The sequence below is a fragment of the Leuresthes tenuis genome, unplaced genomic scaffold (genome assembly GCF_036924035.1).
Source record: "Leuresthes tenuis unplaced genomic scaffold, fLeuTen1.0.hap1 SCAF_8, whole genome shotgun sequence".
NCBI classification, from domain to species: Eukaryota; Metazoa; Chordata; class Actinopteri; order Atheriniformes; family Atherinopsidae; genus Leuresthes; species Leuresthes tenuis.
The window spans coordinates 34,637,647-34,665,548 of NW_027325362.1; the positions used below are offsets into that span (position 1 = coordinate 34,637,647).

At 41.1% G+C, this 27,902-nt stretch overlaps 2 protein-coding genes across 4 annotated transcripts in view; both read right to left on the minus strand.

Moving 5' to 3' along the window:
• Positions 1–12,999, minus strand: part of rasgrp3 (RAS guanyl releasing protein 3 (calcium and DAG-regulated)) — an 85,100-nt gene extending 72,101 nt beyond the window's left edge. Inside the window, exon 1 of the mRNA XM_072391575.1 lies at positions 12,718–12,999. The gene's annotated coding sequence lies outside the window, so the exon portion shown is untranslated. The remainder of the gene's footprint in view (positions 1–12,717) is intronic.
• Positions 13,000–24,002: 11,003 nt separating this feature from the next.
• ltbp1 (latent transforming growth factor beta binding protein 1) overlaps positions 24,003–27,902 on the minus strand; it is a 174,550-nt gene continuing 170,650 nt past the window's right edge. For all 3 annotated transcript variants that reach the window (XM_072391566.1, XM_072391565.1, XM_072391564.1), the window contains 2 exons: positions 26,829–26,978; positions 24,003–26,742 (listed from right to left, as the gene is read on the minus strand). In XM_072391566.1, the coding sequence (XP_072247667.1) occupies positions 26,570–26,742; positions 26,829–26,978 (323 nt within the window). In that variant the 3' untranslated portion in view covers positions 24,003–26,569. The remainder of the gene's footprint in view (positions 26,743–26,828; positions 26,979–27,902) is intronic.

The following is a 27,902-nucleotide window of genomic DNA, read 5'->3' on the forward strand; positions in this document are numbered from 1 at the left end:
GCAGCCAGAGTTCTGATGAGAACTAACAGGAGAGATCATGTTTCTCCAGTTTTAGCTTCTCTTCATTGGCTCCCTGTTAAATTCAGAATAGAATTTAAGATTCTTCTTCTCACATATAAAGTTCTTAATGACCGAGCTCCATCATATCTTAAAGATTTAATTGTAAGATATTTTCCTAACAGAGCACTTCGCTCCCAAACTGCAGGTTTACTTGTTGTTCCCAGAGTTTCTAAAAGTAGAATGGGAGGTTGAGCCTTCAGTTATCAGGCCCCTCTCTTGTGGAATAAGCTGCCAGTAAATGTCCGGGAAGCAGACACCCTTTCCACTTTTAAGATTAGGCTTAAAACTTTTCTTTTCGATAAAGCTTATAGTTAGGGATGGCTCAGGTAATCCTGAAACATCCCATAGTTAAGCTGCTATAGGCTTAGACTGCTGGGGGACCTCATCTGTCACAACTTTCCTCACTTTGCTCTCTTTTTCCCCCTGTTTAATTTCAAAATTGATTTTATGTACATGTGACATTATTGTGGTTATTAACCTATGTTTCCCTGTTCCAACAGATATCCTTTGAATGGCGTTATGGTGTTTTTCCCCCCTCTTTTCCCTCTTTTCTGTCTTCTCAAACCCCAGCTGGTCGAGGCGGATGGCCACCCTTCCTGAGTCTGGTTCTGCCAGAGGTTTCTTCCTGTTAAAAGGGAGTCGTTCCTTTCCACAGTTGCCACAGGCACGCTCAGGACGGGAGATTGGACTGAAGACACATTTCGGTGCAATCTGTTGGTTTCCTTAGCTAGGATATTAATTTTTGAATTGGCTCTAAATGAATAAATTGGATTACGATTACAATGAATTGAATTCCAATTGGCTTGAATTGGACTATATTACTTAAGTGCCTTGAGATGACAATTGTTGTAATCTGGCGCTATATAAATAAAATTGAATTGAATTGAAATAGGTTGAAGTAATGAAGACACCTTAAGATGCTAAAGTAGTTAAGAATTGGTAAAAGGTTTTAAAAAATGGGTTTTTTGTCTTTAAGCACTTAAGCTTTTCTTTTCTGACACTTCTGCCATTTTTTCAGCCATTTAAACAATTCTGCCTTTTTTTTAATCAGCTTCAAATGGTTTCACTAATTTCTTTTTCAACTTCAAATTCCTTCAACACCAATACCTTTGCCATAGTTTTTACTGCTAAAATTTTCACTATTTTCAGCTTTTTTAGCATGGTCAGCTAACCCCATTCAGCTCATAAGCATTCTCACTGCTGTTTCGCAGAAACAGCTTTTTCTAGTTCCAACATCTTAGTTCTTCTGTACATTTTTTGTCCTTTAACTACTCCTGCATACTTTCACCAATTTCACCAATTTTAGTCTCAAAACATTCAGCTCATTAGGGGGATGTATGCTCTATCTTTTGGTATTTCTGACTTTTATCATTTTTAAAATATTTAACTTTTATTTTTGCTCCTTCTTGGGTTTTATGAATGAGGAGCCAGCAGTGGCACACTGATCATTTTCAGCTTTTTCTGATATTCAAACAAATTCCTCTAACATTAATACAGTTTGACTTACAGAAACAAATTGTACCTTAAAATGTAGGAAAATGTATCCTCTTTCAGCCAGTGTAACTGCTAAAGAGCTCACATTTACAGACTTTCAGCTATGAGCATTGAAGCGAGAGAAATCTTTAAAATTCTCTCACTAACTCTGATGGAAAGTTTGGTCTGACACAGCAGACAGCTTCAAGTGTGTTCAACTTGCTGCCGTTTCAACATTTGTCACTCCATTGAAATAAAAACCTCACCGCATTCCTCTAACCCTTCTGGTGCTGACAGTCTTCAAATTATTTTCCTCGCTCTTATAGTTTTCTCACAGGAGGTCATAGTATCCCTTCAGCCACTTTCTGCGCCTTCTGCTGGGTGTCGTTAAGCCACAGCTGCTTACACAAAATACACTTCCTATAACTGTGAGGACATCTCTCTTCCACTCTTCTGCTACATATAACACTGCAGCCATTTTAACTATTACTCACTTGACTTCTGCTAAATTTTCAATATTTTCAGCTTTTTTTTTATCATGGTCAGCTATCCCCATTCAGCTTTTCAGCATTCTCACTCCTGTTTCGCAGGAACAGCTTTCTCTAGTTTTAAATAGGACCTCAGCAAGTCACCAGCACAAACTAAAGGAAGCAGTTTAGAAGTTTGGTCAACATTATTCTTTAAGGAAGTCAGCAATAGGACGAATCAGAAATAAGCCACATATATGAAACCATGTGATTCACTCAGAGCCCTATATAACCACCACAATGATGTTTGCTAGCATTGGATATGAAAAATTAACTTGATGCTTATGTCAACCCAAGCACTTGAATAAAACCTCATTCAAAACTTCAACTGTGTCTCCTCATGTCCTTTGAAGAGAGGATCATTTAAAGAATTCACTATTAGAAAATATTGAAGAGCCAGAAGGGTGAGGGGAGGGGTCTTCTCACACCCCTGCTTCCTGGTTGCTGCTCGGGGCGGGAGGGGCCAGGAGGATTAATTCATTATTCTGCTGGTTCTGGGTCTGTGGTGGCTGGGGGGCTGCTGGCCCCCTGGTGTGCCTGCTGCGCTACACTCCCAGCGGAGTTGAGGGAGGGAGGACCTGTGGATGTGTGGATGTTTGGGACGTGCAAGTGTGTGTGGTGATGATTGGGCCTGGGTCTGGGACAAGCTGTCGCCTGGCCTGCCTGTGCGTCTCCCGATGGGTGGCTGGGGCCTGGCGGGGTCGGTGGGCTGTTGCCCCTGGCTCCCGGGGGGCCTCTGCCCTATGCTTATGGGGGCTCTGTCCGGGGGCTTCCTCTGCAGTCTTCTGGGTGGCTGCGTGGTTGTCCCTGCAGTGGGCTTCCTGGGTTCTGTGCTCCGTGGGGGCTGCTGGTGGCCTGGGTCTTGTGGCCCTCTCTACCTGCTTCTGATTGCTTGGGGGGGCTGTGGATTGTGGCTCTGTACACTTATACACTCATAACTAAGCACGGTTATCATGTAGGTCCTGTGCCATGGGTATTGCATGTTCACGCACACACACACACATACACACACACACATTCATTAGTCCAGTAGCATGGTCGCTAAGCAGTTGATGTATTATCATGTCGTCTCAGGTCATCTATATCCACAGCTGTGTTGTATGCGATTGCCACTACTTGTGCTTGTTTTTGTTTGTTTGTGTGTTGGTTTTTTCTCTGCTTGTCTGTTTTCAGGTGCTCCTGGTGGCGCTAAGGCTGTATTCCCCTCAGAGGCCATGGATTGTTGTCTGTTTTGTTTTTTACAGGTGTAGCAGCTGGTTGTCTGGTTTTTGTTTCTATTTTTGTTCTGTTTCTTCTTCTTTACTCTTCTTATTTCCTTGTCCCCCGGTCCGGTTCAGCTCTATTACATGTTATATATTGTAAACAGAAATAAATAAATGGGCATCAAGGGGAGTTTTACATTTATAAAACTTCCCTTGGCAAAGCAAATCTGTTTGGCATAAAAGGTATTCAGACTACAATTCTGCTGCCATCATGCTGGACAGGACAAGGGGGAAAAAAAATAATTGTCCGTTTAGGCATTACATGAATTGTTGTAATTGGATTGACTAATGTGGATTTTAATTAATGTGATTTTATTGGAATAATTGGCCTGAATTGGACTGTATCGTTGAAGTGATTTGGCACAATGTAAATATAACTATATGTAATTTAAATTAAAATGAATTTTCTTTTTCACAGTGTAACTCTCCACTCCAACAGACCTTCTCTTTTTGAGATAGATGTCTCCAAAAGAAAGGAATGCCACCCACTGCCAAACACTCTCCAATATAAACTGCAAATATAAATACTTTTCAATGAGAGCTGAATTTTTAGTAAAAATGAAAGTTACTGTTTTTCCTTTTCCAAATGTCCACAATGACAAACCGTAGACAAAATTTCACCCCAGTGTGAGCGTGACCGCCCTGTGGTGCTAACTGTAGGATAAATGTATCAATAGTATTTTTGGGTGTCCTTATATTGCAGTGATTCAGGAAAAAACATTTGAGTTAACAAATGCTGGACATTTGATAATCTTATTGACTTCTCAAAGTGCTTTTAACTATGCTTTTAACTGAAATAAAGAACAATAGTTTGTAAAATTCAGGTTGAAGCATGAATCAAGTTTTTACATTGACAAAGGTAAAACTACCAAATCTGGAAGTGGAATTGAAGGACACTTAATTATTTATCATTACTATTGCTGCTGACAGTGTGAAACACAGACACCTCTCTGAAACTAAAAAAAGTTATTTTTCACACTGCCTCTACAATGTTTTAAATGTTAATGTGTCATTTGCTCTTGTGATTTTCTTTCTTCTGATTTTATTATGGAGCTAAACATTATAATCAAGGGTGCCCTTTAGCAGAACTTGTGCTTTTACTGCCCAAACAATGGGTCACAGTGTCTGCATTATAGGTTCACAGCTGGATCACTCTGCCCCGATGTCCATTGACAGATGTTACTGATAAGTGCACACACACAGGAATACAAATGTGTGTCTAACACAAATACTTATTTGATTTACCACAAATACAAATATGCCTTTAAATACAAAGGTAAATACAAAGGGATGTAATAGTTCACATGCACATACATGCATACACAAACAAACACTAAGTCCGGAGTATATAAAATCTGCTGTTCACAAAATGGCACAGCTGTAAGATCATGTTGGACCTACATTCCTAAAACAACAGTCTTAATGCCACAATGAAGACATAGTGGCCTGATAAAATCGTGAAGTGCTGTTTTGTTATTCTTCTTGCAAGATAACAACCTCTCCACTTGCTTGGAGAGAATTTCTAGCAATTACAAAAGGAACAGGAACTACAAAAATCAAACAGGCAGATCTTACCTCTTGAACAGCTGTTTATCAGCAAACATCCAGACCAAAGATTCCTCTTTTTAGTAATATAACTAATTGCTGCTACATGCTGCAGGCTGCTACTGGCTCTCAAGCACAAAGAGACTCCCATGGTGGAACGTGCTCTACTCTATGACCTCCTCCTCCACCGCCTCTTCCTCTTATTGGTAAACACAGCAGCCTGGAGCAGCAGCAGTCTAGCATGTGACTACACACAAAAAAATGTTTTTCCATCAATGTGGTGATTCACTGGTGACATAATTAATTTCCACATCCTCTTATCCTAACCCTGACCATCACAACTGGATGCCTAACCCTAACCCTATACCCAACCATAAGCTAGCCCCTTGTGGAACTCATCATTTGGGCTTCATAAGAACCAGTGGACCCCATAAGTACAGTGGGCTCTTCATTTTTGGTCAAAATGATAACTGAAAAACAAGAACACAAACACACACCTGACAAGTTTCTGAGACTTGTCAAAATCTTTAATAAAATCTTTCAAAATTAAACTGATTTTAATCTCAACTATCTGTGTTTAAATCAACTTCAGCACAAACTGACTGTATATAAAATGAAAAAAATGTACCAGTATAACAACCGCCAAATCCAGACTCGTCCATCAGATTGCCAGATGGAGAAGTGTGATTCGTCACTCTAGAGAACGCGTCTCCACTGCTCTAGAGTCCAGTGGTAGTGTGCTTTACACCACTGCATCCAACACTTTGCATTGCTCTTGGTGATGTATAGCTTGGATGCAGCTGCTCGCCCATGGAAACACACTGTTCTTGAGCTAATCTGAAGGCCACATGAAGTTTGGAGGTCTGCAGTGATTGACTCTGCAAAAAGTTGTCAAACTCTGCGCACTATGCACCTCAGCATCTGCTGACCCCACTCTGTCATTTTACGTGGCCTACCACTTCGTGGCTGAGTTGCTGTCGTTCTCAATCACTTCCACTTTTTTATAATACCACTGACAGTCAACTGTGGCATATTTAGTAGCGAGAAGATTTCACGACTGGACTTGCACAGGTGGCATCCTATCACGGTGCCACGCTGGAATTCACTGCGCTCCTGAGAGCGACCCATTCTTTCACAAATGTTTGTAGAAGCAGTCTGCATGCCTAGGTGCTTTAATTATACACCTGTGGCCACGGAAGTTATTGGAACACCTGAATTTAATTATTTGGATGGGTGAGGGAATACTTTTGCCAATAGAGTGTATTTGTGTGTGGATATAAAAATTTTAAAAAGGGGGTACCCTTCCGTTAAGCTGGGGTCCTCTACCAGAGGCCTAGGAGTTTGCGAGCTTAGCTGTTCCTCGAACTGTACTCTTCTGGACAGAGATCTGTAATGTTGTTCCTGGATCTGCTGGAGCCATTCTCCTAGTTTGGTGGTCATGGCCCCAATTGCTCTGATTATCACTGGTACCATTGCTGTCTTCAATTGTCACTTGTCTTTTCAACTTCCTCCTTCAGGCCTTGGTGTTTTCCAATCTTTTTGTGTTCCTTCTTCTTGATGTTGCTGTCACTTGGAATTGCTACATCTATCACTACTGCCATCTTCTGTAGTTTGTCGACCACAACAATGGCCAGTTGGTTAGCCATCACCTGCTTATCAGTCTAGATGTGGAAGTCCCACGGGATCTTAGCTCTGTCATGCTCCACTACCTTTGGAGGTGTCTCCCAATTTGACTTTCAATCCATATTTGGCACTATTCCTGTAAACTGTTCCCTCCACTTGGTTATGGCATTCCATGTATGCTGTACATGCCTGCATCATGACACCCTGCTACAATGCGCTGGACTCACTCAGAAGCCTCTTTGCACAGCCTACACCTTGGGTCATATCTGATGTGACAAACCCCGGCGTCTATTGCTCTTATACTTAGGGTCAGGTAGAGTGCTGCCATTATTAGTGCCTCTATGCTGTCTTTATGACTAGTTTTTTCTAGCTACTGATATGACTTCTCGATATCAGCCACTTCTTCAATCTGTCACTGGCCATCTTTCTGATGCATTCCTGGATCTTTGTTGTTTTATCCTGGATAGTGGCTCTGACACTCACTCGTCCCCGGCCTCCCTCCTTTCTCTTAGAGTACAATTTCAGGGTGTTGGGCTTGGGCTGAAACCCTCTGTGCATTGTGAGGAGCTTGTCTTGATATCAGTGGCTTCTATCACCTCTTTTGGCCAGGTTATTATGCCAGCAGGGTATCTGATGACTGGCAGGTCGTAAGGGGTTGATGGCTCTGACTTTTTTCCCCATTCAGCTGACTCTCTAGGACCTGCCTCACTCTTTGCAGGAACTTTTTTGTGTCTGGCTTCCTTGTGGCCTCCTCATGGTTGCCATGGTATTTGTAGCTGTCTTCAGCATCTGTTATGGTGCCCTCTGAGTGCACTCTGTCGTGATCACCTTATCTCTCTTTGATATAATTTGCTCGCTTTTATATAGTCAAAATGACATTCTGACATATCCTTGCTGTATAGTCTAGTGAGGTGTATCAGGGAGTCGATGTCTCGCTCAGACCTGGCAAACAGCTTTGATTTTGTGGCTGATGGTCACTCCACTTTGGAACCAGTATCCATAGTCACTCTTTGTGATGATGTGGCTGAGGAGGTTCAGGCCTATGCAGAACAGCAGTGGGGACAGAGCAAATTCTCGGTAGATATCGCACTTGATATTAACTTGTGCAATTGGCTTGGAATTGGTCTCCAGGGTTAGCTTCCACAGTCCCATTGTCTTCAGGATGAAGGCTCTTAGTGTCCTGTTGATGTTGTAGACTTCCAAGCATTCCAGTATCCATTTGTGTGGCATGGAGTTGTAGGTTTTCTTGCAGTCAATCCAGGCGGTGCACAGATTTTCTTACAGTCTTGACTGACAGTCAATTAGCAGCTGGTGTTTAGCTCCTAGGTTATTGCTCCCAATTCCATTTATCTATGATGCCTGACAGGAGCTTCCATGTTATGCAAAGGCAGGTTATTGGCCAGTAGTTGGGTGGAACTGCTGCTCTTCTGGGGATCTTTGATCAGGACTGTCCAACCTTGAGCTAGCCAGTCCTGGTGGGTCCCATCCATTAGCAGCTGGTTCATTTGTGCAGTTAGGCATTCATGGAGTAGTATTAGGTTCTTTAGCGAGTAGGTGTGTATCATGTCAGGGCCTGGTTTCTTGGATGTCTGCCACTGTGATGGTTACTGTTTCCTGTTCAGGGACATTGCTGTGGTCAGTTCTAAGATCCACTAGCCATGGAGCATTGGTGTTATGTGATGTTTCTCTCTCCCATATGATCTTTTAGTATTGGTCAGTCTCAGTCCTGGGCGGGCCTATTCTCATCTTATTATTCTGCAACGGATCATACACTTATTATTTATTCTCCTGGCTTCAGCTTTTCTATCGTATACCAAAATCACTTCTGCTGCCATTCCTCTGCTACAACCTCAGCAGCTATCCCTTTCTCTAACTATAGAGGAGGTTGGAGCTGAGCTCAAGAGACTTCACTCAGGGAGGGCTGTAGGCCCAGATAGAGTGTGTCCAAGGCTTCTGAGGGACTGTGCGGGACAGCAAGCAGTCCCTCTTCATAGGCTCTTCAATATGAGCCTTCAGATGGAAAAAGTCTCTGTGCTGTGGAAAACTTCCTGTCTCATACCGGTGCCCAAATAAGGGCGGCTGGTGGAGCTGAATGACTACAGACTGGTGGCATTGACATCTCACATAATGAAGAGGAGCTGCTCCTCGTCCATCGTATGAGACTGCAGGTTGCTGGGGATCTTGACCCCCTCCAGTTTGCCTACCAGAAACACATAGGAGTGGAAGACGCCATTCTGTATATGCTACACCGGGCATATTCTTATTAAGATGTGCCTGTTTCAAATGTGAGAATCATGACTTCTCCAGTACCTTTGTTAGAAAAATCATCAAGTTATACTGTAAGAAAAACTATGAGTGATGCGAGGAGGCTTCCTCCTACCTTTTGGTTCTCATAACATTGTGTCTGAACTCAATGTCTCATAACATTACTGTCTGGACTGATTTTACCATAACATTGTTTGGCTAGCAAATAGTTATAGCAACAACTCTGACAGACAACTCTGAGCCAGCTTCCTGATAGGTTGTGCGGACTTGTCTCCCTCTTGCAAGAAATAAATGTTTTGTGTTGCTTGTTTACTGCAGTGTTGTTGTTATGTTTGATATGTATGTATAAATAGTGTATAAGTGGTGGTGAAACAGCTGCTGGTGGTCTAGCTGTGCTGCTTGTTGCTGGTGACTGTCACGGTTTATGTTTTGATTATTGTTATGTTTCAGGTTCTGTCACATTTTATGTTTGATCTCTATTACGTTCCACAGCTGCACATCATCACCAATCACTTCCCCACAGCATTTAGTTTCTAGGTTCAGTCTCACTCATGGCAGAATCCTCACTTTCCCTTCCACGCTCATGACACGAAAGCTAAGTCTGGTTTTGCCTCATAGCCACGTTTCATAGTTAACCATAGTTTTGTTATCCACAGCCTTGTTCGTTATTCATCCATAGTCTTGTTTTTCCACAGTTAAGTACTTTTGATAGCCGGCTCTGACGAGCCTTTTGTTCTGGCTCCTTGTCTTTTTTTGGAATAAACCTTTTGATTCATTAAAGTCTGCATCTGGGTCCTCCCTTCCTGCATCACTCCTGACAGTGATGTGACAATAGGAGTAGTGTTTCACTGACTAGTTAAAATTGAGTTGAAGTGGTGGTGAAACAGCTGCTGAAGGTGAAGCAAACCTTGCGGTCTAGCTGTGCTGCTTGTTGCTGGTGACGTGGTGTTTCACTCAGTGGGGTTACATGATGGGATTAACTCGATTATAGCTATAGTTGGGTTATGCTCCTTATCTGAGGGTAATTATCCTTGGATATATGGCAGTGAATGAATCGAATCACTGGCACAAAGCATGTCATACCCCGGTATGATAGGTGGCGCTGTACCCATTTCAACTATTGCTAATAGAGCCACTTCCTGTTGACGTCTTCACCACCAACAACAACAACAACAAACTCAGGTATTCGAGAGAGATGGTGAACAAAGAGCAAGATGAAGCTGCGTCCCTCTACATTTAGTTTGTGATGAGCATGGTTATGGCACAAACGCGATGCATAACGACGCATTCTCCATCGCTTTGTTTATTTCTTTCCGATGGCGGCGACAACAACAGTAATATCGTCTCCTTCAACTTGCGGGTGACGATCCCAGGAAAAAATCTCGAGCATGCGCAGAATGCTTAATCCTATCCACTGCCGTCTACATGCACATTTGGATCGAGTTATCTCGGAGTCTCAATCCGATCCAATCCGATTTTTTTGTCAGATTAAGGTGTCTACATGGACGTAATAACTCAGTCTTATTGTAATTTAGCTGTAATATACCTGTTTTAAAGCTAACCGGGAGTTAAGTGGGAGTGCTAGTACATGCTTCAGAAAAGCCCAGATAATATTAAATCCTTAGACATATGGGAAAAGAAATTTGGTTTTTAAAGAGATTTTGAACATTGTAAAATTGCCCAATCCCAGAGCAGGGAAACAAGGAGCTGGCACCACCATGTATGTCTACCAACCATGGACAGCTGAAGATGTGAGAAAAGAAACTGAGGGCATACCACACCTAAAAGTGAATGCTAGAGGGCTTAGTGATGGTGTAAAAAATTGTGTGTTAGACACAGGCTAAATGGATTAGAGCAGAGACACAGACAGAAGCGGGAGCAGAGGAAGAGGTGGTAGAGGAAAAAGTATAGGGGGATCAGACAGAGTTGATGCATGCTTTGTGTGTGGAAAGATTTTATGTGGAAAGATTTTATTCAGGGGCCTTAAACATCATGTAAAACACTGCAACTATCACAAAGCAAGAAGCAAGAAGTAATATACAGGCCAAAGTTAACCCTGAAGGTACTGCAAACATTCAGAGTAAGGATTTGATAGCTTGAATTGTCCTTAAGAAGAAAACAAAAAAGCATGTCTGGACTCAAAAAAACTCTCCCCCAAACAAGTAAAAGAAGATACTTTGGCCTGATGAGACTACAACCAAAATAACTCACCACATGTTGCACAAACCCATCACACAAAGAACACCATCTTCACAGTGACGTATGGTGGTGACAGCTTCATGTTGGGTCATCAGTAGCTTGGGTCAGAACTGAGGAGGATGGATAATGGCAAAGTCTGTTTCAAGCTCCTAGAGTTTTGAAACTGAGATGTAAGTTCATCTTTCAGCATGACAATCTTAGCAGGGGAAACATACTGCCTTGTTTTGGTACCTAAAAATCTCATCCATCTAGGAACCAGTTGCCCTAACATCCCACATTACTATAGTCCTGGCAAGACTGTTATTACTTCACCTCAGTAAGCAAGTGAACACCTCACAGGCTCCACTACAGTTTGCTTATCATCCTGGCATTGGTGTTGAAGATGCCATCATCTACCTACTTCAATGAGCCCACTCTCAACCGGACAAAACAGACAGCATGTTCAGCCACTGCCATCTGTTGATGTTGTCAACAGGCTAATTGCAGTCAACCAGCTAAATGTCAGTCAATACCGATGTTGGGCCGCTAAATGTGTACATCCCTAACAATAAAGTTGTCAAATCACACACTGGAGGATCAGTTACACGTAAATATTTGTGGCTATGATATGATATGCTTATGTTCCACAGACATCAAATCTAACTTGTTGATGGTCATAGCTTGCTCTCAGTACAACTAAATTACAAAGAAACAGAACATTAGCCAGGTTCTTATTTTGTCATTAAGAACCTGATTACTTAAATGAAAATGAGAAAGGCAGCTGTCCACAACAGGGTGAAACCCTGACAGTGCAGTCTAATCAGAAAATGTGTAAAATAAGCATTTCTCCCATGAGTATTTAAATGTTTAAGCTGTGAAAAATGTGCACTTGCCATCCAGCAACCTCTGTCTACCAACCTTTTTTTATGTGTTTTTGTAGGAGTCAACCAAGTTGACTATCATTACAAGAGTGAACGTCATCATGTTAATCTCATCACAGGTTGGCACATGATCATTAGTGTGCAAAAGCTAAATGGCAGTATGAAAATGAGTAAAAAAAACAAAATAATTGTTCAATTTGTGAGCCTTTACTGTGATATTGCAACATTTTGTGGTCTGAACCACTCATAATGCTGTGAGATGAAGTTTGCCTTGATCTTAACGTCATGGAGTCTGCCTGGGATTACGAAGAAAGCCACATTCAACAACAAAAAAAATTATTTCTGTGAAAAGTTGAGCCGAACACCCAAAAGTGGCTCTTAAATCTATTGAAATGCAGGATTCAATACAAGACATTCATTCTCTTCCCTGTTATGCTCTCTATATGCAGTATACAGCACTTTTTCTCATCTGTCACACACCGATGAACATATCTGGGACAATGTTGGGTCAAGTGTGTTGCCCAAAGACACTATGATACATGAAGAAACTGAAGACCGAACCACTCAGTTGGAGGACTTCAGGAATCCAACTTGTCTACTTTCTCTGTAAAGTGCCCTGAGATGATACATTAATTAATCATCTTAAACTGAATCTTAAACTACTGGCTACTGTTATGTTCATTTCCAGTTGCCAGATTTACGCTGACTTGTGCAAAGTACAAACCAAATTACACAATTTGCCACTTCAGCTGACTTAAATCCACATGCCTGATTTAAAGATAATTTGGGTGGTACTTATATTTAATATTATGAATCACGTAGAAGCAACTAAATACATCTAATCAATGTTGTGTAGACTTGCTGAATTTTCCACACAAACATTTATCTGCAGATGCAACTTACCTCATCTGAGATTTTCAGTCACCAGGATTTTCCAGCACAAGTCAAAGGTCCAGCTTTTAAAGAAGTCCAAGAAGAAACCCCCTTAAATCTGCGATAAAACCTAAATTTGGATCCAGAAGATTGCTACAGCCAATGTAGCTCTCTAACAATCAGTGGTGGATGAAAGAATCCCCCAAGTCCTTTCTTCAGATGGCCCCTCTATCTGTCTAAAGTTCTTTGTCTTTTCAGTCACATACAGTAATGCTGTGTATTCAACCAGCACAGATCTCAGTGTGTGAGTTTGTTGTCTAAATGACCACTAGACTTCCTTCAATTCTTTCCCAACATAGTTTTCCTGCCTGTGTTGGTTAAACTGGGCTAAATATAGAGACTACACAAGGTAAAGAGGACAAAAGCAAAGCAGGAAACACATCACAATACTCTTATGTGCATGTGCATGTTTGTTTCTGCATGTATTCCTGCATCAGATCCCAGATAACTTTACTCATTAAATTTAACAGTGTTGCATGTTTTTTTTTTTTTTCTGTACATTTTTCTGGGAGTGATAATCAACAGGCAGGGTGGAGTGAATGCATGTATATGCTTCTGAATTGTTGCTGTGTGCTCTTTCGAGAGGGCCAACCCATCCCATATTCCACTCTGACGTTGTGCACATTGTTTTGTCTCTGGGCTTCTAAAAATATCTGCCTAAACAAAAGCCCTGGCAGCACATCCTGCTGCCTGGCTGGACAATAAGAATTCAACTCCAACTTATTGTCTCACACGGTTTCAGCAAATGTCTTTGCCACAGTCACAGTGGGGGAGGCTGGAATTTAGTGTCTCATTTTGAGCAGGGTGTTAAAAAAGTCTCACAAAGTCCCTCAAGTCTCACAAATTGCTTTCTATGTGTGGATGAAAATGGAGAAATGTACAACCTGCCCTCCAAAGAAATTTATTGTTTCTAGAAAACCCAGTAACCTGTATGTTTTTTTTCTATATCTATGTGAGAACAATGTTCACACTAATGTACACAGTTGGGCTGCTATGCAAAAACACAGTAAATTTAGCTGATATGAGGCACCAGCAGTCACATTGAAATTGGGTCCTTGAGTAACAAAGTTGCCAAAAGTGAGTTCACCTACTCATCGATAACATTTTGGTAAAAGTGGTATTTAGAGCAATCTAGATCTGCATATATCCATATAACGGCAGTGAACAGGGCATAGACAATACAGCCTCTAAATAAGGCATTATCTGTCTTTATTTCACCAATACTTTAAGACAAATGAATACATGTACACATACTATTGCTCTGTTAGTTCAGAGCTACTGTGTTGTTGTTATTGGGGGCTTTCTACACTCGGGTCACTTGGGATAAAGTCATCGACGTGCGTCGCTGCAGCACAGCATATTTACTCTGTGCTCTGTGACGGTCGGCTATCTTCACAAGGAGGAAAGACAAGACGTAATTGTTGCTGGCCATCAATCTGGGAGGGGTTGTAAGACCAGTTTAGACCAAAATGGAGATGTTTGATAGTGTAGTGTAGTGTAGTGTAGTGTAGTGTAGTGTAGTGTAGTGTAGTGTAGTGTAGTGTAGTGTAGTGTAGTGTAGTGTAGTGTAGTGTAGTGTAGTGTAGTGTAGTGTAGTGTAGTGTAGTGTAGTGTAGTGTAGTGTAGTGTAGTGTAGTGTAGTGTAGTGTAGTGTAGTGTAGTGTAGTGTAGTGTAGTGGTAAGATTGCCACCTTTCATGTGGGTGACCTGCGTTCAAATCCCCTGCATGAAAAGTGCTACTACCTCCAGTAGGGGTTCTCAGGCAAGGCTCCCTTACCCTACCTGTAAGTTTCTTTGGATGAAAGCATCTGCTAAATGCATAGACAGAAACACATAATGCACAGCACCACTTTCATATGTTGATAATCAAAAAAATTATGATTTAGAGTTTATTTGCAGTAAGCAACTGGGCACCTTGCAGTCATTGAGTCCACCATGAACTCCTCTGGATACTAAAGTATTCTAGAGTCAAATGTGAGGCCATCTGTCCCACAGCTAAAGCTGGGCTGAAACTGGCTCATCAACAGGACAATGATCCCAAACACAGCAGCAGATCTACAGCAATGTTGCAATGGTCCAGTCAGAGTCCAGACCTCAGCCTGACTGAAATGCTGTGGTGGGACCTTAAGAGAGCTGTGCAGAAACCAATGCTGCAAACCTCAATGAACTAGTGATGGGAATTTTGGCTCTTTTTAGAGAGGCGGATCATTTGGCTCAGCTCCCCAAAAAGAGCTGGCTCTTTCAGCTCCCACACAGCTCTCCATTTTACCAATTATACCTTTTAGAATTCAGCCAAATTTAGCACCGTTTTGACTTGTGATTTGTATTTGAAGACGTGTCACTTAAATTTAAATAAATTGCTGCAACCAATTGCATTTACAGTTGTAAAATCCCTTGTAACTCTAACTTTCCTGAAGAACCACTCTGCTACACAAAGCAGATATAAAAGGCCTATAAAACCTAAGCATAGAAATTAAAATAGGACAGCTATACATTTAATTTTTTTTATTTAAACACACACACCTAACAAAACAAGTAAAGTGCATGCTAGTCTGCCTTTTTTCTTCCAACTGAACTACAGTTCTCAAATGTCTGTGTAAGTTATTTGTGGACCCTGCTCGATAGATCTTCACTTTACAAATTCTACACTGTGCTTTCATGTTGGTCAACTGTCAAACTGCATGGAAATACTACTTTTTCTGTTTTCACTCGTCTGTGCACCACATTCCTCTCTCGTCTTCACTCCTCTCTCTCCTTCAGTTCTCCTACCACCGCCCCTCCCTGCTTGGTGGTATGATCCTTGTTGGTTGCAACCTCACATGATTGGTTGCACAGCATGCACGCGACACCTGTAGCCAACGCCTGCAGTGCCCAAGAAAAGCAAAAAAAAACGGCTGGCGGATGGAAGCTCTTGAACCGGCTCGTTCGCGACTGACACATTACTACAATGAAGCGACGCTGGAGAGAAGAGTGGATCAAGATTCCTCCACAACCCTGTGAGAGACTGATAACGTCCCACAGTAAACCATTACTGCAGCTCACTGCTGCTGAAGCTGTTGGATAGTGGACTTTTGCATTACTTTGTGTTCAGTAGATGATGACACAGTGCGATATGTAGTGTATTGGTGTTCATCTGAGGTTGGAGTTATCTCATTGTAAGATCTATGGTCCATATTTTTTATTGTCCTGATAGTTTAAACTTTAGAATTTATTTTAAAAAAAAGTATTTTTTCTTCACGACTGTACCCAGACAGCAGCACACTGTGACGGATCTGCCCACAAGTCCCCAGATTCGCTTAGCAGTCATACACGCCATGCGCTTTGCGCCAGCTTTGCACCGGACATAGGTGTAGCATACCGATTAACAGTCATTTAAGGTACATGTGGAACTGATTCGGTACGGACACGCAGACAAGACCCAGACAGCAGCTGACACTGTGCCGGATCTGTCCACATATCACCAGATTTCCATAGCATGACGCCCGCTGAGCGCCTGTCTGTGTACCAGTTCTGACCCGGACCATCAGACTGACAGTCTAAATGATTGTTTAGGGCGGACTGTGCAGACCAAACGCACTCAAAACGTATGACGAGCAGCAGGAAGAGTGACAAATATTAGTGCTTTATTTCTTCCATTCTAAGTGGTGTAAGTAGCGCTTATGAAGGCCCTTTCATACCTTTTGAATGACTTGGCATTGCTAGCATTAGCTAATGTTAATGTAAGCAGCAGTTTCTTAATAGAAGTATTAAAACAAATTAAATGAATTCACATAGAGACCTGGTTCTGTCTCTGTTGTAAGTGGACTGCATGTGTAACGGGTGAGCTGAGCTGCTGACGGAAGCTGCCTTACAGAACAGTTGGTGACATTTATTGGAGTGAAGGAATTACCTATTTTTGGTATATACTTTAAATTGTCTGTATTTCCGATGTCCTTCTGCTTTTTTGATTTCCTTAGCGTTCCCGCTTAGCTTCTCCAGTTGGCATTTTTTGACATCGCGCAACCTGCTCAGTGCACGTTGATTGGCGTCATTTTTGACTCGCCTCATACGGGCTGACCAATGAGGAGAGGGTCACAGCTCACGGTCACAGTCTCAGACAGCCAAAGGCAGAGATTCTGTGCAGCTCATAGACTATTGGAGCTTTGCAATAGCTCTGGTGGGCATATTATTAACACATATCATTGAGGATTGCTTCTGGCTGACGGCTTTGCTTTGCGGTAAGACGTATTGCATCACTTCCTGTTGCTTTGTGTGTGCACTGTGACAGTTCTCGCTCTTCTTGAACTACTAATAATCACCTTATTTCTCCCTATAATTTACACATCTTGCATAGTTAACTCTATCGCATACTTGTTATATTCTAACGCTCACTCTTACAGATCTTTAGTTTTTATTTTTCACTTTTTAGCGGTGTGTCTGGTTCTCTAGCTTAGCATGGCTACCAGTTCTCTTCCTCTATCTCCTGCTTTCACCTGCTCCGTGTGTCAGATGTTTAGTTACTCCTCTGCCTCCTTTAGTGGTAATGGTACATGTAACAAATGTAGTCTTTTTGTAGTTTTGGAGGCAAGGTTATCTGAATTGGAAGCTCGGCTCTGCACTGTTGAAAACCACCCGATAGCGAGCCAGGCCCCTTTAGTCAGTGCGGAGCCACCTAGCGTAGCTAGCTCTGTTAGTCGTCCCCGAGCAGATCCCGAGCAGCCGGGACTTAAGAGTGGCTGGGTGACTGCCAGGAAGAGGAGTCATAGTCCTAAAGTCAAGCCCGTGGTTCACCATCAACCTGTCCACGTTTCAATTAGATTTTCCCCACTCAGCGACACACCCGCTGAGAAGAAAACCCTGGTAATTGGCAGCTCTATAGTCAGAAACGTGGCATTAGCGACACCAGCGACCATAGTCAAATGCATTCCAGGGGCCAGAGCGGGCGACATAGAATCCTATTTAAAACTGCTGGCTAAGGATAAGCGTAAATACGGTAAAATAGTTATTCACGTCGGCGGTAATGACACCCGGTTACGCCAATCGGAGGTCACTAAAATTAATGTTGCATCGGTGTGTAATTTTGCCAAAACAATGTCGGACTCCGTAGTTTTCTCTGGACCCCTGCCAAATCTGACCAGTGATGACATGTTTAGCCGCATGTCCTCATTCAATCGCTGGTTGTCTAGATGGTGTCCAGCAAACAACGTGGGCTACATAGATAATTGGCAATCTTTCTGGAGAAAACCTGGTCTGATGAGGAGAGACGGCATCCATCCCACTTTGGAAGGAGCTCTTCTCGTTTCTAGAAATATGGACGAATTTATTAGTCATCCAAAAACATGACAACCCAGGGTTGAGACCAGGATGCAGAGGTGTAGTCTTACACACTTCTCTGCGGCTTCCCACCTGATGCTGCCCCCCCCTCAATCAAAAAACACAAAAGGAGCAAATCCTCTTGTGCAAAAAAAATTTAAAACAAAAACTTTAACTGAACAAAAACATCAAACTATTAAATGTGGTTTGCTGAATATTAGATCTCTCCCTTTGAAGTCTCTGTTAGTGAATGATTTGATCTGTGATCATCATATTGATATATTTTGTTTTACAGAAACCTGGCTGCAGCAGGAGGATCATGTTAGCATTAATGAATCAACTCCCTCTGACTATTTAAATGTTCACGTTCCTCCAACCACAGGCAGAGGAGGAGGAGTGGCAGCTATCTTCAGATCAGGGTTACTAATCAGTCCTAGACCCAAGATTAGTTTTAGCTCTTTTGAATCTCTGATTCTCAGTTTTTCCCACCCAAAGTGGAAATCACAAAAACCTCTTGTGTTTGTTGTTGTGTATCGTCCACCTGGCCCTTATTCTGAGTTTCTGTCTGAATTCTCAGAGTTTTTATCACAGTTAGTGCTGAGTACAGATAAAGTCATTGTAGTGGGTGACTTTAATATTCATGTAGATGTTGAAAATGACAGCCTAAATATTAACTTTAATTCTATATTAGACTCTATTGGATTTTCTCAAAGTGTTCACAGACCTACTCACTGCCTTAATCATACCCTTGACCTTGTGCTGACTTATGGCATTGAGAGTGAACCGTTAACAGTGTTCCCTCATAATCCTGTCTTGTCTGACCATTTTTTAATAACTTTTGAATTTACATTACTTGACTACACGGTTTCTGAGACGAATTCTACATATAGAAGGTGTCTATCAGAGAATGCTGTAACCAGATTTAAAGAGTTGATTTCATCATCCTTTTCTTCACTGCCATGTGCTGATATGACAGAGGACGGCTACCTAAACTTTACTCCAGTAGAACTTGACTCTCTTGTTGACAGCACTATAGCTTCAATGCGTACAACACTGGACAATGTTGCCCCTCTGAAAAGGAAGGTAATCAGTCAGAAGAGGTTGGCTCCTTGGTATAATTCACAGCTGCTTTAAAGCAGAGTGCAAGAAAGCTGGAGAGACAGTGGGGTTCCTCTAATTTAGAAGAGTCTCAATTAGTCTGGAAAGATAGTTTAATAACGTATAAGAAAGCACTTCATAAAGCTAGAACTGCTTATTATTCATCATTGATAGAAGAGAATAAGAACAATCCCAGGTTTCTTTTCAGTACTGTTGCCAGGCTGACAAAGATTCCGAGCTCTGTTGAGCCATGTATTCCTTTAACTCTCAGCAGTGATGATTTCATGAGATTCTTTATCAATAAAATTGTTTCTATCAGAGAGAAGATTAATGGAATCCTTCCCATTATTATCACTGATGTATCATCAAGTAGAGCAGCTTTAGAAGTATCTTTCGAACCTGAATTGTATTTAGACAGCTTCTGTCCAGTTGATCTTTCTGAGCTAACAACAGCAATAGTCTCTTCTAAACCATCAACTTGTATTTTAGACCCAATCCCAACCAGACTGTTCAAGGAGGTTTTCCCCTTAATTGACACTTCCATATTGGATTTGATCAATCGGTCTTTGTTGACAGGATATGTACCTCAGACTTTTAAGGTTGCTGTAATTAAACCTTTACTTAAAAAACCTAGTCTGCGTTTCCCTTGTCTTGTGCCAGTATGTTGTCTCTGTTCTAGCGTCATTACCAGCCACCTCGTCTTGTCTCCATGATCCCACGAGCCTGCAGTGAGCGACTCTCCTGCAGCGCACCTTGCCTTGTGTAATTTATTCTACGTCCATAGTTTTAGTCTATTTATTGAACGGTAAGTTTCATAGCCTTTGTTTTTCCTCCAATTTTACGGAGTGATTTTTCGTTGAAACCATTCAAAGTCGCCTCCGTTAAAGGAGGGCGTTAAAGTTTTATAGAGCCTCTGTTTTGAAAGAGTGCGCCTTTGTTTTATTCCGCCTCACTTTGAGAGCATGACTTTGTTTTGTTAAGACTTCATAGCTTTTGGTTTTCCTCCCGTTGTGGAGAGATTTGAAGTTTTGTTAACTTTCATTGCCGCGCTCCTCCTCCCTCGTAGATACAGAGGAGAGCGCTTAGGCGTTTATAGCCCTTTGTTTGCGCTGCGGGAGAGCGCCCTGCAGTGCCGTGTTCTGTCTTCTGTTTGGTTATTTAAATAAACCACCTTGAAACCACGACCCTGCGTCCTGAATCCCTCTCTGGTACATGACAAGTTTCAGTCAGGATTCAGAGTGCATCATAGCACAGAAACAGCACTGGTGAAAGTTACCAATGATCTCCTCTTAGCCTCTGATAGCGGACTTGTTTCTGTGCTTGTCCTGTTGGATCTCAGTGCTGCATTTGATACGATCGATCACAGCATTCTGTTACAGAGACTTGAACATGTTATTGGGATTAAAGGAACTGCATGAGGCTGCTTTAAGTCATATTTATCTGATAGATTCCAGTTTGTTCTTGTAAATGAAGAATCTTCCTCACACATTGGAGTAAGTCATGGAGTTCCTCAGGGTTCTGTGCTTGGACCAATTCTTTTTACTTTGTACATGCTTCCATTAGGTAACATTATTAGACAGCATGGCATACATGTCCATTGTTATGCTGATGATACTCAGCTGTACTTATCTATGAAACCAGATGAAACCAATAGGTTGGTCAGACTACAAGCCTGTCTTAAAGACATAAAGACCTGGATGACTCAGAACTGTCTGCTTCTAAATTCAGACAAAACTGAAGTTGTTCTCTTTGGACCTGAGCGCTTCAGGGAGACATTGTCTAGTTATATAGTTACTCTAGATGGTATTTCCTTGGCTTCTAGTTCTACAGTGAGGAACCTTGGAGTTATTTTTGACCAGAATTTATCATTTGACGCACATATAAAACTGGTTTCTAGGACTGCCTTCTTTCACCTTCGTAATATTGCTAAAATCAGGAACATCCTGTCTCAGGGTGATGCAGACCAGTTTCTCTATTTACTTGTTGTTCCCAGAGTTTCTAAAAGTAGAATGGGAGGTAGAGCCTTCAGTTATCAGGCCCCTCTCTTGTGGAATAAGCTGCCAGTAAATGTCCGGGAAGCAGACACCCTTTCCACTTTTAAGATTAGGCTTAAAACTTTCCTTTTTGATAAAGCTTATAGTTAGGGATGGCTCAGGTAATCCTGAAACATCCCATAGTTAAGCTGCTATAGGCTTAGACTGCTGGGGGACCTCATCTGTCACACCTTTCCTCACTTTGCTCTCTTTTTCCCCCTGTTTAATTTCTCAATTGATTTTATGTCCATGTGACATTATTGTGGTTATTAACCTATGTTTCCCTGTTCCAACAGATATCCTTTGAATGGTGTTATGGTGTTTTTCCCCCCTCTTTTCTGTCTTCTCAAACCCCAGCTGGTCGAGGCGGATGGCCACCCTTCCTGAGTCTGGTTCTGCCAGAGGTTTCTTCCTGTTAAAAGGGAGTCGTTCCTTTCCACAGTCGCCACATGCACGCTCAGGACGGGAGATTGGACTGAAGACAAGTTTCGTTGCAATCTGTTGGTTTCCTTAGCTAGGATATTAATTTTTGAATTGGCTCTATATTAATTAATTGGATTATGATTGGATAATGTCTCTTCCTTCCAACACCTCTGCTCCTAAACGTGCACACGTATAGTGTTAACACAACCAAGAAGCGCAAACTAATGCTTTATGGTTACACGACTGCATGAACAATTCGCGCCAAAAACTAAAAACATCCACAGCACTTATATTAACGGTACGAAACAACACAAAACAGTGTGTAACAGAGAATAATATACACCGAATATTTCAACATAAATGACTAAACTTTCAAAGAAAATAACAATATTACTGCTGTATTTTCCCCACAACTTACCGTCAGGAAAACAACGACATGAGAAGTTTTATTCGAGGTAGAACTGGCGTTTTCTGCTTCCACATTTTACAGCGCGGGTGTGGGCATTAGTTTGAAGTAAATTTTATTTTTAGCTTCAAGCTGTGCTACTGCCACAAGATAAATGCCACATGCTAATGCTACCGTTTTTTTCTTTTGCAAACTTTGTTTTATGAGATTTTGCATTTCTTCAGCGACTCTGTTGTAATGACAACGCTTGTTTAAACTGTAACAAGTTTACTAACCTCAAACTATGTTACACACATAATGCTTTAGTGCTAAAATATATTTAAATAATATCTCTGTTGCCACTGTAAGCAAAGTACTTGACTCAACACGTAAATTTATTGGTTTCTGCCGAGTGTGATAAAGTGATAAAAATATGACACATTACACATAATGTAAAAATAGTTCTTCTAAAAATACTGTCATGGTGTGTACTGCAATAGATTTGTTCAGCCACACAGGAAAATATAAATGGTTATGCTGTAATTGGACAAAATAATTTAAATGTGCTGTGAAATTCACTTTTAGTCAAATATATGTCAGCACTTTATGTTATAAAACACTGTAAACACCTCCCCTTTTCTCCTGGTATAGGTCAACAGCTGTTCGTGTACTGAACGCTGAAAATGTAAGTAAAAGATGTAAGCAAGGGTTGTTTCTAACTCCACTCTGAGAAGGCTCGCACAGAGAGACTTTAAGAGAACACTGCAGCAAATTAGTGATGACCACAGCATTAATTTGCTGTCAGTGTTGTTTGTATAGGTGCTGTACGCAAATGTCCTGTTGCAAAGCAAGCAACAGACATGGACATCAATAAACACGTCATCAGATGGTTCAACTTAGCATCTGACAGTGGAAGTCGTCGTTGGGACCGGGAGTACAAGTAACACAACTACAACTGATATTTTAATCAAAGTATCCTACCGTTATCATGGCTGTTTGTCACTGCCTTGTAATGCACAGAATATTGCATGACATAGTTTGAGTTTTCTGCTATTTTAGTTAAATAGACACAACTGAATGTTTTTTCGTTTATCGTTTTTCTTATTCATAATCCATATTGTTTAGGGACTGTTTCAATGTTCAGAATAAAGTATTTTGTTAATAATCTGAAAAGGTTTGTGGTAAAAAAAAAAAAAAAAAAGACATGTTAATCTTTGAAAAACTATGTTCTAACTCAGTTGTCTGTGACAAGATCCTCTCCACCTCTCAGGGTTTTGATGGCATGAAAATTTGTTCTATGGAGATGGCTTCTATGATTTTATTTGTAAGTCATATAAAAAAAAAATTTTTTAATCATATTAATTGATTTTTTTCTTTAATTTTTTGTTAACATTCATGAAAAAGGTTGCAAAAAATTATTAAGTGTTAATGAATGGTACTTCAATGAAACCTTAATGAAAAGTATTGTCATTATTGTTTTTAATAGATTAAAACGTAATTAATAATTTAGACATGTTAAAGTATGTTAAAATTACCCTCAGTTTCAACACTGAAAACAGTTTTAGTACAAATCTGGACCACATCTGTGCCATATTTGGGCCGTATATTAATTGATTTTTGCTGCTCTGGACCAGTGCTTGCCCAAAGCTGTCACAGATCTGGCAAAGGTGTCCATACCAGGTCAAGCCCATTGTGCAAAAAGACACTGGTGTGGATCCGTTTTACCAATTCGGACCAAATCTTTTGGCACATCTGGCCCATATCCGGTCCGGATATATTTTGCTATCTGGGGAGCTTTAATATATATTACCAAAAGCAGGAATAAAGAATGATATACTCCAAGCCTGTTATGACTGACAGATAAGAAAGGATTAGACGTGTAAACAGTTTCTATCCACTTCAAACTCCACTGAAAACCTTAATCATGCTGTTCAAATGTAGAATATTTCAGTATCATATCAGTGGCAAAAAATGCAATACTGTATCATTTTTCAAACATGAAAACAAATGGCAAGGAGCCAGCATTAAATATCATAATCTGTGTTTTATTACCAAGGGGTTTAATGTACAATGTGATATGCATTCATAGAAAAGATATTTATTCATGTACAAATTACAAATACATAAGCTGTTTTCTCCACTCTTTTCTTTAAATGTACACAATGTTATTCTCTCCCATCGCTGTCCAGAGCAGCTTTGCAACCTGGCAAGATTTTGCAGTGAAACAGGTAAGAGAAGGAGGAAATTAATTTCATTCCTTTCAAAACACAGAGGGAGGGGATAGCAGGAAACACAGCAGTCTTCTAACTCTATAAGAAACATGAAGCTTGGTGTTGTCTTATGTTCCAGTCAACAGGTAGTTTTCTTATAGCATCTAACCATTGTTGCACAACAAGAACAGATCTCCAAAAAAGGCTTCATCCCAAAACTTCCTTTAGGAAAGCAAATCGTACACATGACTCGATCTGTGGAGCTGTGGTGGAGCAATGAGCTTTTCTTTGTGGTAGACAGAAGGATGGCGATGGAGGAAATTAGGGAGCAGAAAGCTGGCCTCTTCGTAGAATTAAATATCCACAATCAGTTTGACTGGGCACAAATACAACTGAATCCCCCGGCACAAGTCCATTTGTTGGGTTTGTCGATATGCTAAATGAGACATTTAATGCTCCACTTAAAGGCAACCTAACAAAGCACCTTAGAAAAGGAACAGACAAAACATACATTTTATACAATTGTGTGTTTCAGTCCCCCAAGTAGTTTTTTAAACTGAATCGTCATAAAGTATTTTACTATTTGTTTAATTTAATGTGTATCTTACCCAGTGCAGACTATATGGTCTTTGATTATGTGACACGTATGTGTGTGTGTGCGCGCTTTTTTCTCTATAGTTATAAGAATCAAATAACCTCTCAGGGGTTTGTCAGAAGTGACAAAGACTGTCAATTTGCTTCATTGAAGCATTCATTATCTCCTTAAAGGTGAAGTAGTCTAATTTAAAATGTCCCATTCGAGTTTCCATTAAATGCTGGGATTCAAAATAAAATACAGTAGTCATTTCTAAACGTGTTTGCTATGCTACCAGCAGGGCTTTAAGGATGGAAATATCTACTGCACCTGGGTCCAGCTCATTAATGTCCCAGCTGTGGAATGGATTAGGAATCAAATTTCTGCTCACTGCAGAGTAAATTACAGTTGGCCATTTAGGTAATACTTAGTGAGCTAGTGGGAGAATATTTTTGATTAGTCTAATATTTGGAAGCTGACAAACTAGAATCAGACTGAAAGAAATGATGACACCTTCGAACAATACTGCAGTGTTTACTTGAAGTAACATTGCTGAACCTGCTGATGCACTTATTCATTCAGTAGGTGCAAGCAAAGACTGCTTATACAAGATGAAGTCACAATGGTTGTGACCTCAACTTGGAAGACAGGGGGTTGTGTGTCTGAGGTGGTCAGCAGCATAGGAGCACCACAGGGGACTGTACTCTCACCATTTCTCTTCAGTTCCAGTACAACTGAGAGTCCTGTCATCTCCAGAAATACTCTGAGGACTCTACAGTTGCTGGGTGTATCAATGAAGGCCAAGAGGCTGAATACAGGGAACTGGACGACCACTTTCTGACTTTGTGGCATGGTGTGGAAACAATCACCTTATCTACAACATGTACAGAGAAAAAAGGATTATTGTGAATTTTAGGAGCACCAGGAATAAGCTGCACTGTGAATGCAACACTGAGGCTGTCAGACAGAAGGGACAGAGCAGCCTCAACTTATTGTAGAAGCTTAGGTCCTTCAATGTCTGCACCAAGATGTGTCATATCTTCTATAAGTCTGTGGTATAGAATACAATCTGCTTTGCACCATCTGTTGGGGCAGCAGCATCACAACCAGCGACTCAAACTGAACAAACTGATAAAGAAGGCTGGCTCTGTGCCGGGGACTGCTATGAAACACCTGGAGTTGATTATGCAAAGAAGAATGTTGCAAAAGCTACCCAACATGCAGCACATCCTTCTCATAAAATCGTGCTCCAATAACAAAGAGTGTTCAGTCAGAGGCTTCTTCATGTCACATGGACAGCCAATTTGAAGCCTCAAGGTTTCCATTAAACCATTACCATTTGGGTCCTTTTGGAGCCAGAAGTGATCATATTTGGACAAAAAAGTGAAATTCTGGAAATACTTGAAATGTGACTGGACAAGAATATGTATTCTTGAGGCAGAATATCTATCAATTTATGGAATTCTTTTAAAAATAACCACCAGTACACTAAAGAGAAGTATACATTATCTTAGTAATGACATAATAAAGATAGAAATGTGAAGCAGAAGTTTTTAAACTATGTAAATAAGATTTGTTTCATACAAGGGCCGATGTTATACTTCCAGACGTTTAATAAGGTTTGAGAATAAAGAATGTTCAGGTGCTCTCTCTGCCTTCGTTCCACCAGGTCAGTCCTGACTGTCAGATGTGTTCTGAGCAGGTTCAGGATTTGGTTGCTGCAGACTGAGAGCAGTCAGTGGATAAGCTCCCATGTATGTGCATGTGGCTTTGGTGTCTCTTGTCTCCCCCCAGTTTCTGTCCATGCTCACTGTCTGTGTGTGGATGTTTGCTGTGGTTCTGCTTCCACACAGTAGTTGGGTTTGTCAGAGGCCCTGAAACCCGGCAGACACACACACTGGTAGGATCCCATTGTGTTGATGCATTTAGCATTTTTACACAGTGACATCCGGTTGTTCAGTTCTGAACACTCATTTACATCTGTGGACAGAAGGAAGGAAAAAAAAATCATAAAATGAATCAAATGTCAAAGATTTTCTTTTACTTTTATGTGACTGCTCTCCTACCAGTGCAGGCCATGCGGGACAGGTCAAGTGTGTACCCATCGAAGCAGTCACAGGTGTAACCCTCCTGAACCCGGACACACCGCCCATTCTCACAGCCGTTCAGGATTCCACACTCCTCTGCACGCAAGCCTTCAAATGCATTGTATTGATCTATTGCACATAAAAAATAATGTTTTTGAATAAATGAAAACTTTTTTATCTTAAGATGATGAGTGTGGAAGAAAATACTTTCTTAGAAGGAGCAGAGGAGGGCTTGTTCTGGAACTACAGAGCTTTTCAGATTGAAGAGCATCTCTGGAGAAACCATACCACAGTATTCTAATAAGAAATATGTCCACGGTAGAGTTGAGACAATATTCCAAGTTTTCCCAGTTTTTCTGACTAAAATGGTTTGGTTTTTTTATGATTCAGGGGTGGGTGGATCCCACTATAACAAGTTTGGTGGGTTGATCAACACAGTGCGAGAGCTTTGTGTTTGGTGCATGCTTAGTGACAGTTCATTTGTATACAAGTATCCTGCATATCTTTTATTCTGGCACATCCTAATTGTGCAAATTTGACATAAAAACTTTAGTTCAACTTGTAGCCTACAGCTGTCTGTCATTTACATTATAGAAGAACTTATATTCTATTTTTTCTGTATGGTAGTATCAATAACTGGGAGCACAAAGGCTACTAAAAATTATACTTTTTTTTCTCTATGAAATTTAAAAGTTTAGTGAGGAGAGTCCAAAGTGCCACACTGCCTTTTTTTTTTAGCATCTTTTGTGGAGGAAGTATAAATTAGACCCACTAGACCTGCACCTGTTTTAACAAACACTGAATCAGATTGAGAATTACCATATCTGGCTCTTGCTGGGTTTATCCCTATAATACTGAGAGTTTCCATGTAAAGTGCCTTGAGACAACACCCAATCCATCCATCATCTCCTGCTTCTCCGGGTATAGGGTCGCGGGGGCAGAAGTTTGAGCAGAAAAGCCCAGACGTCCCTGTTCCCAAACACTTCCCGCAGCTCCCCTGGGGGGACCCCAAGGCGTTCCCAGGTAAGCCCAGAGACATAGTCTCTCCCACAT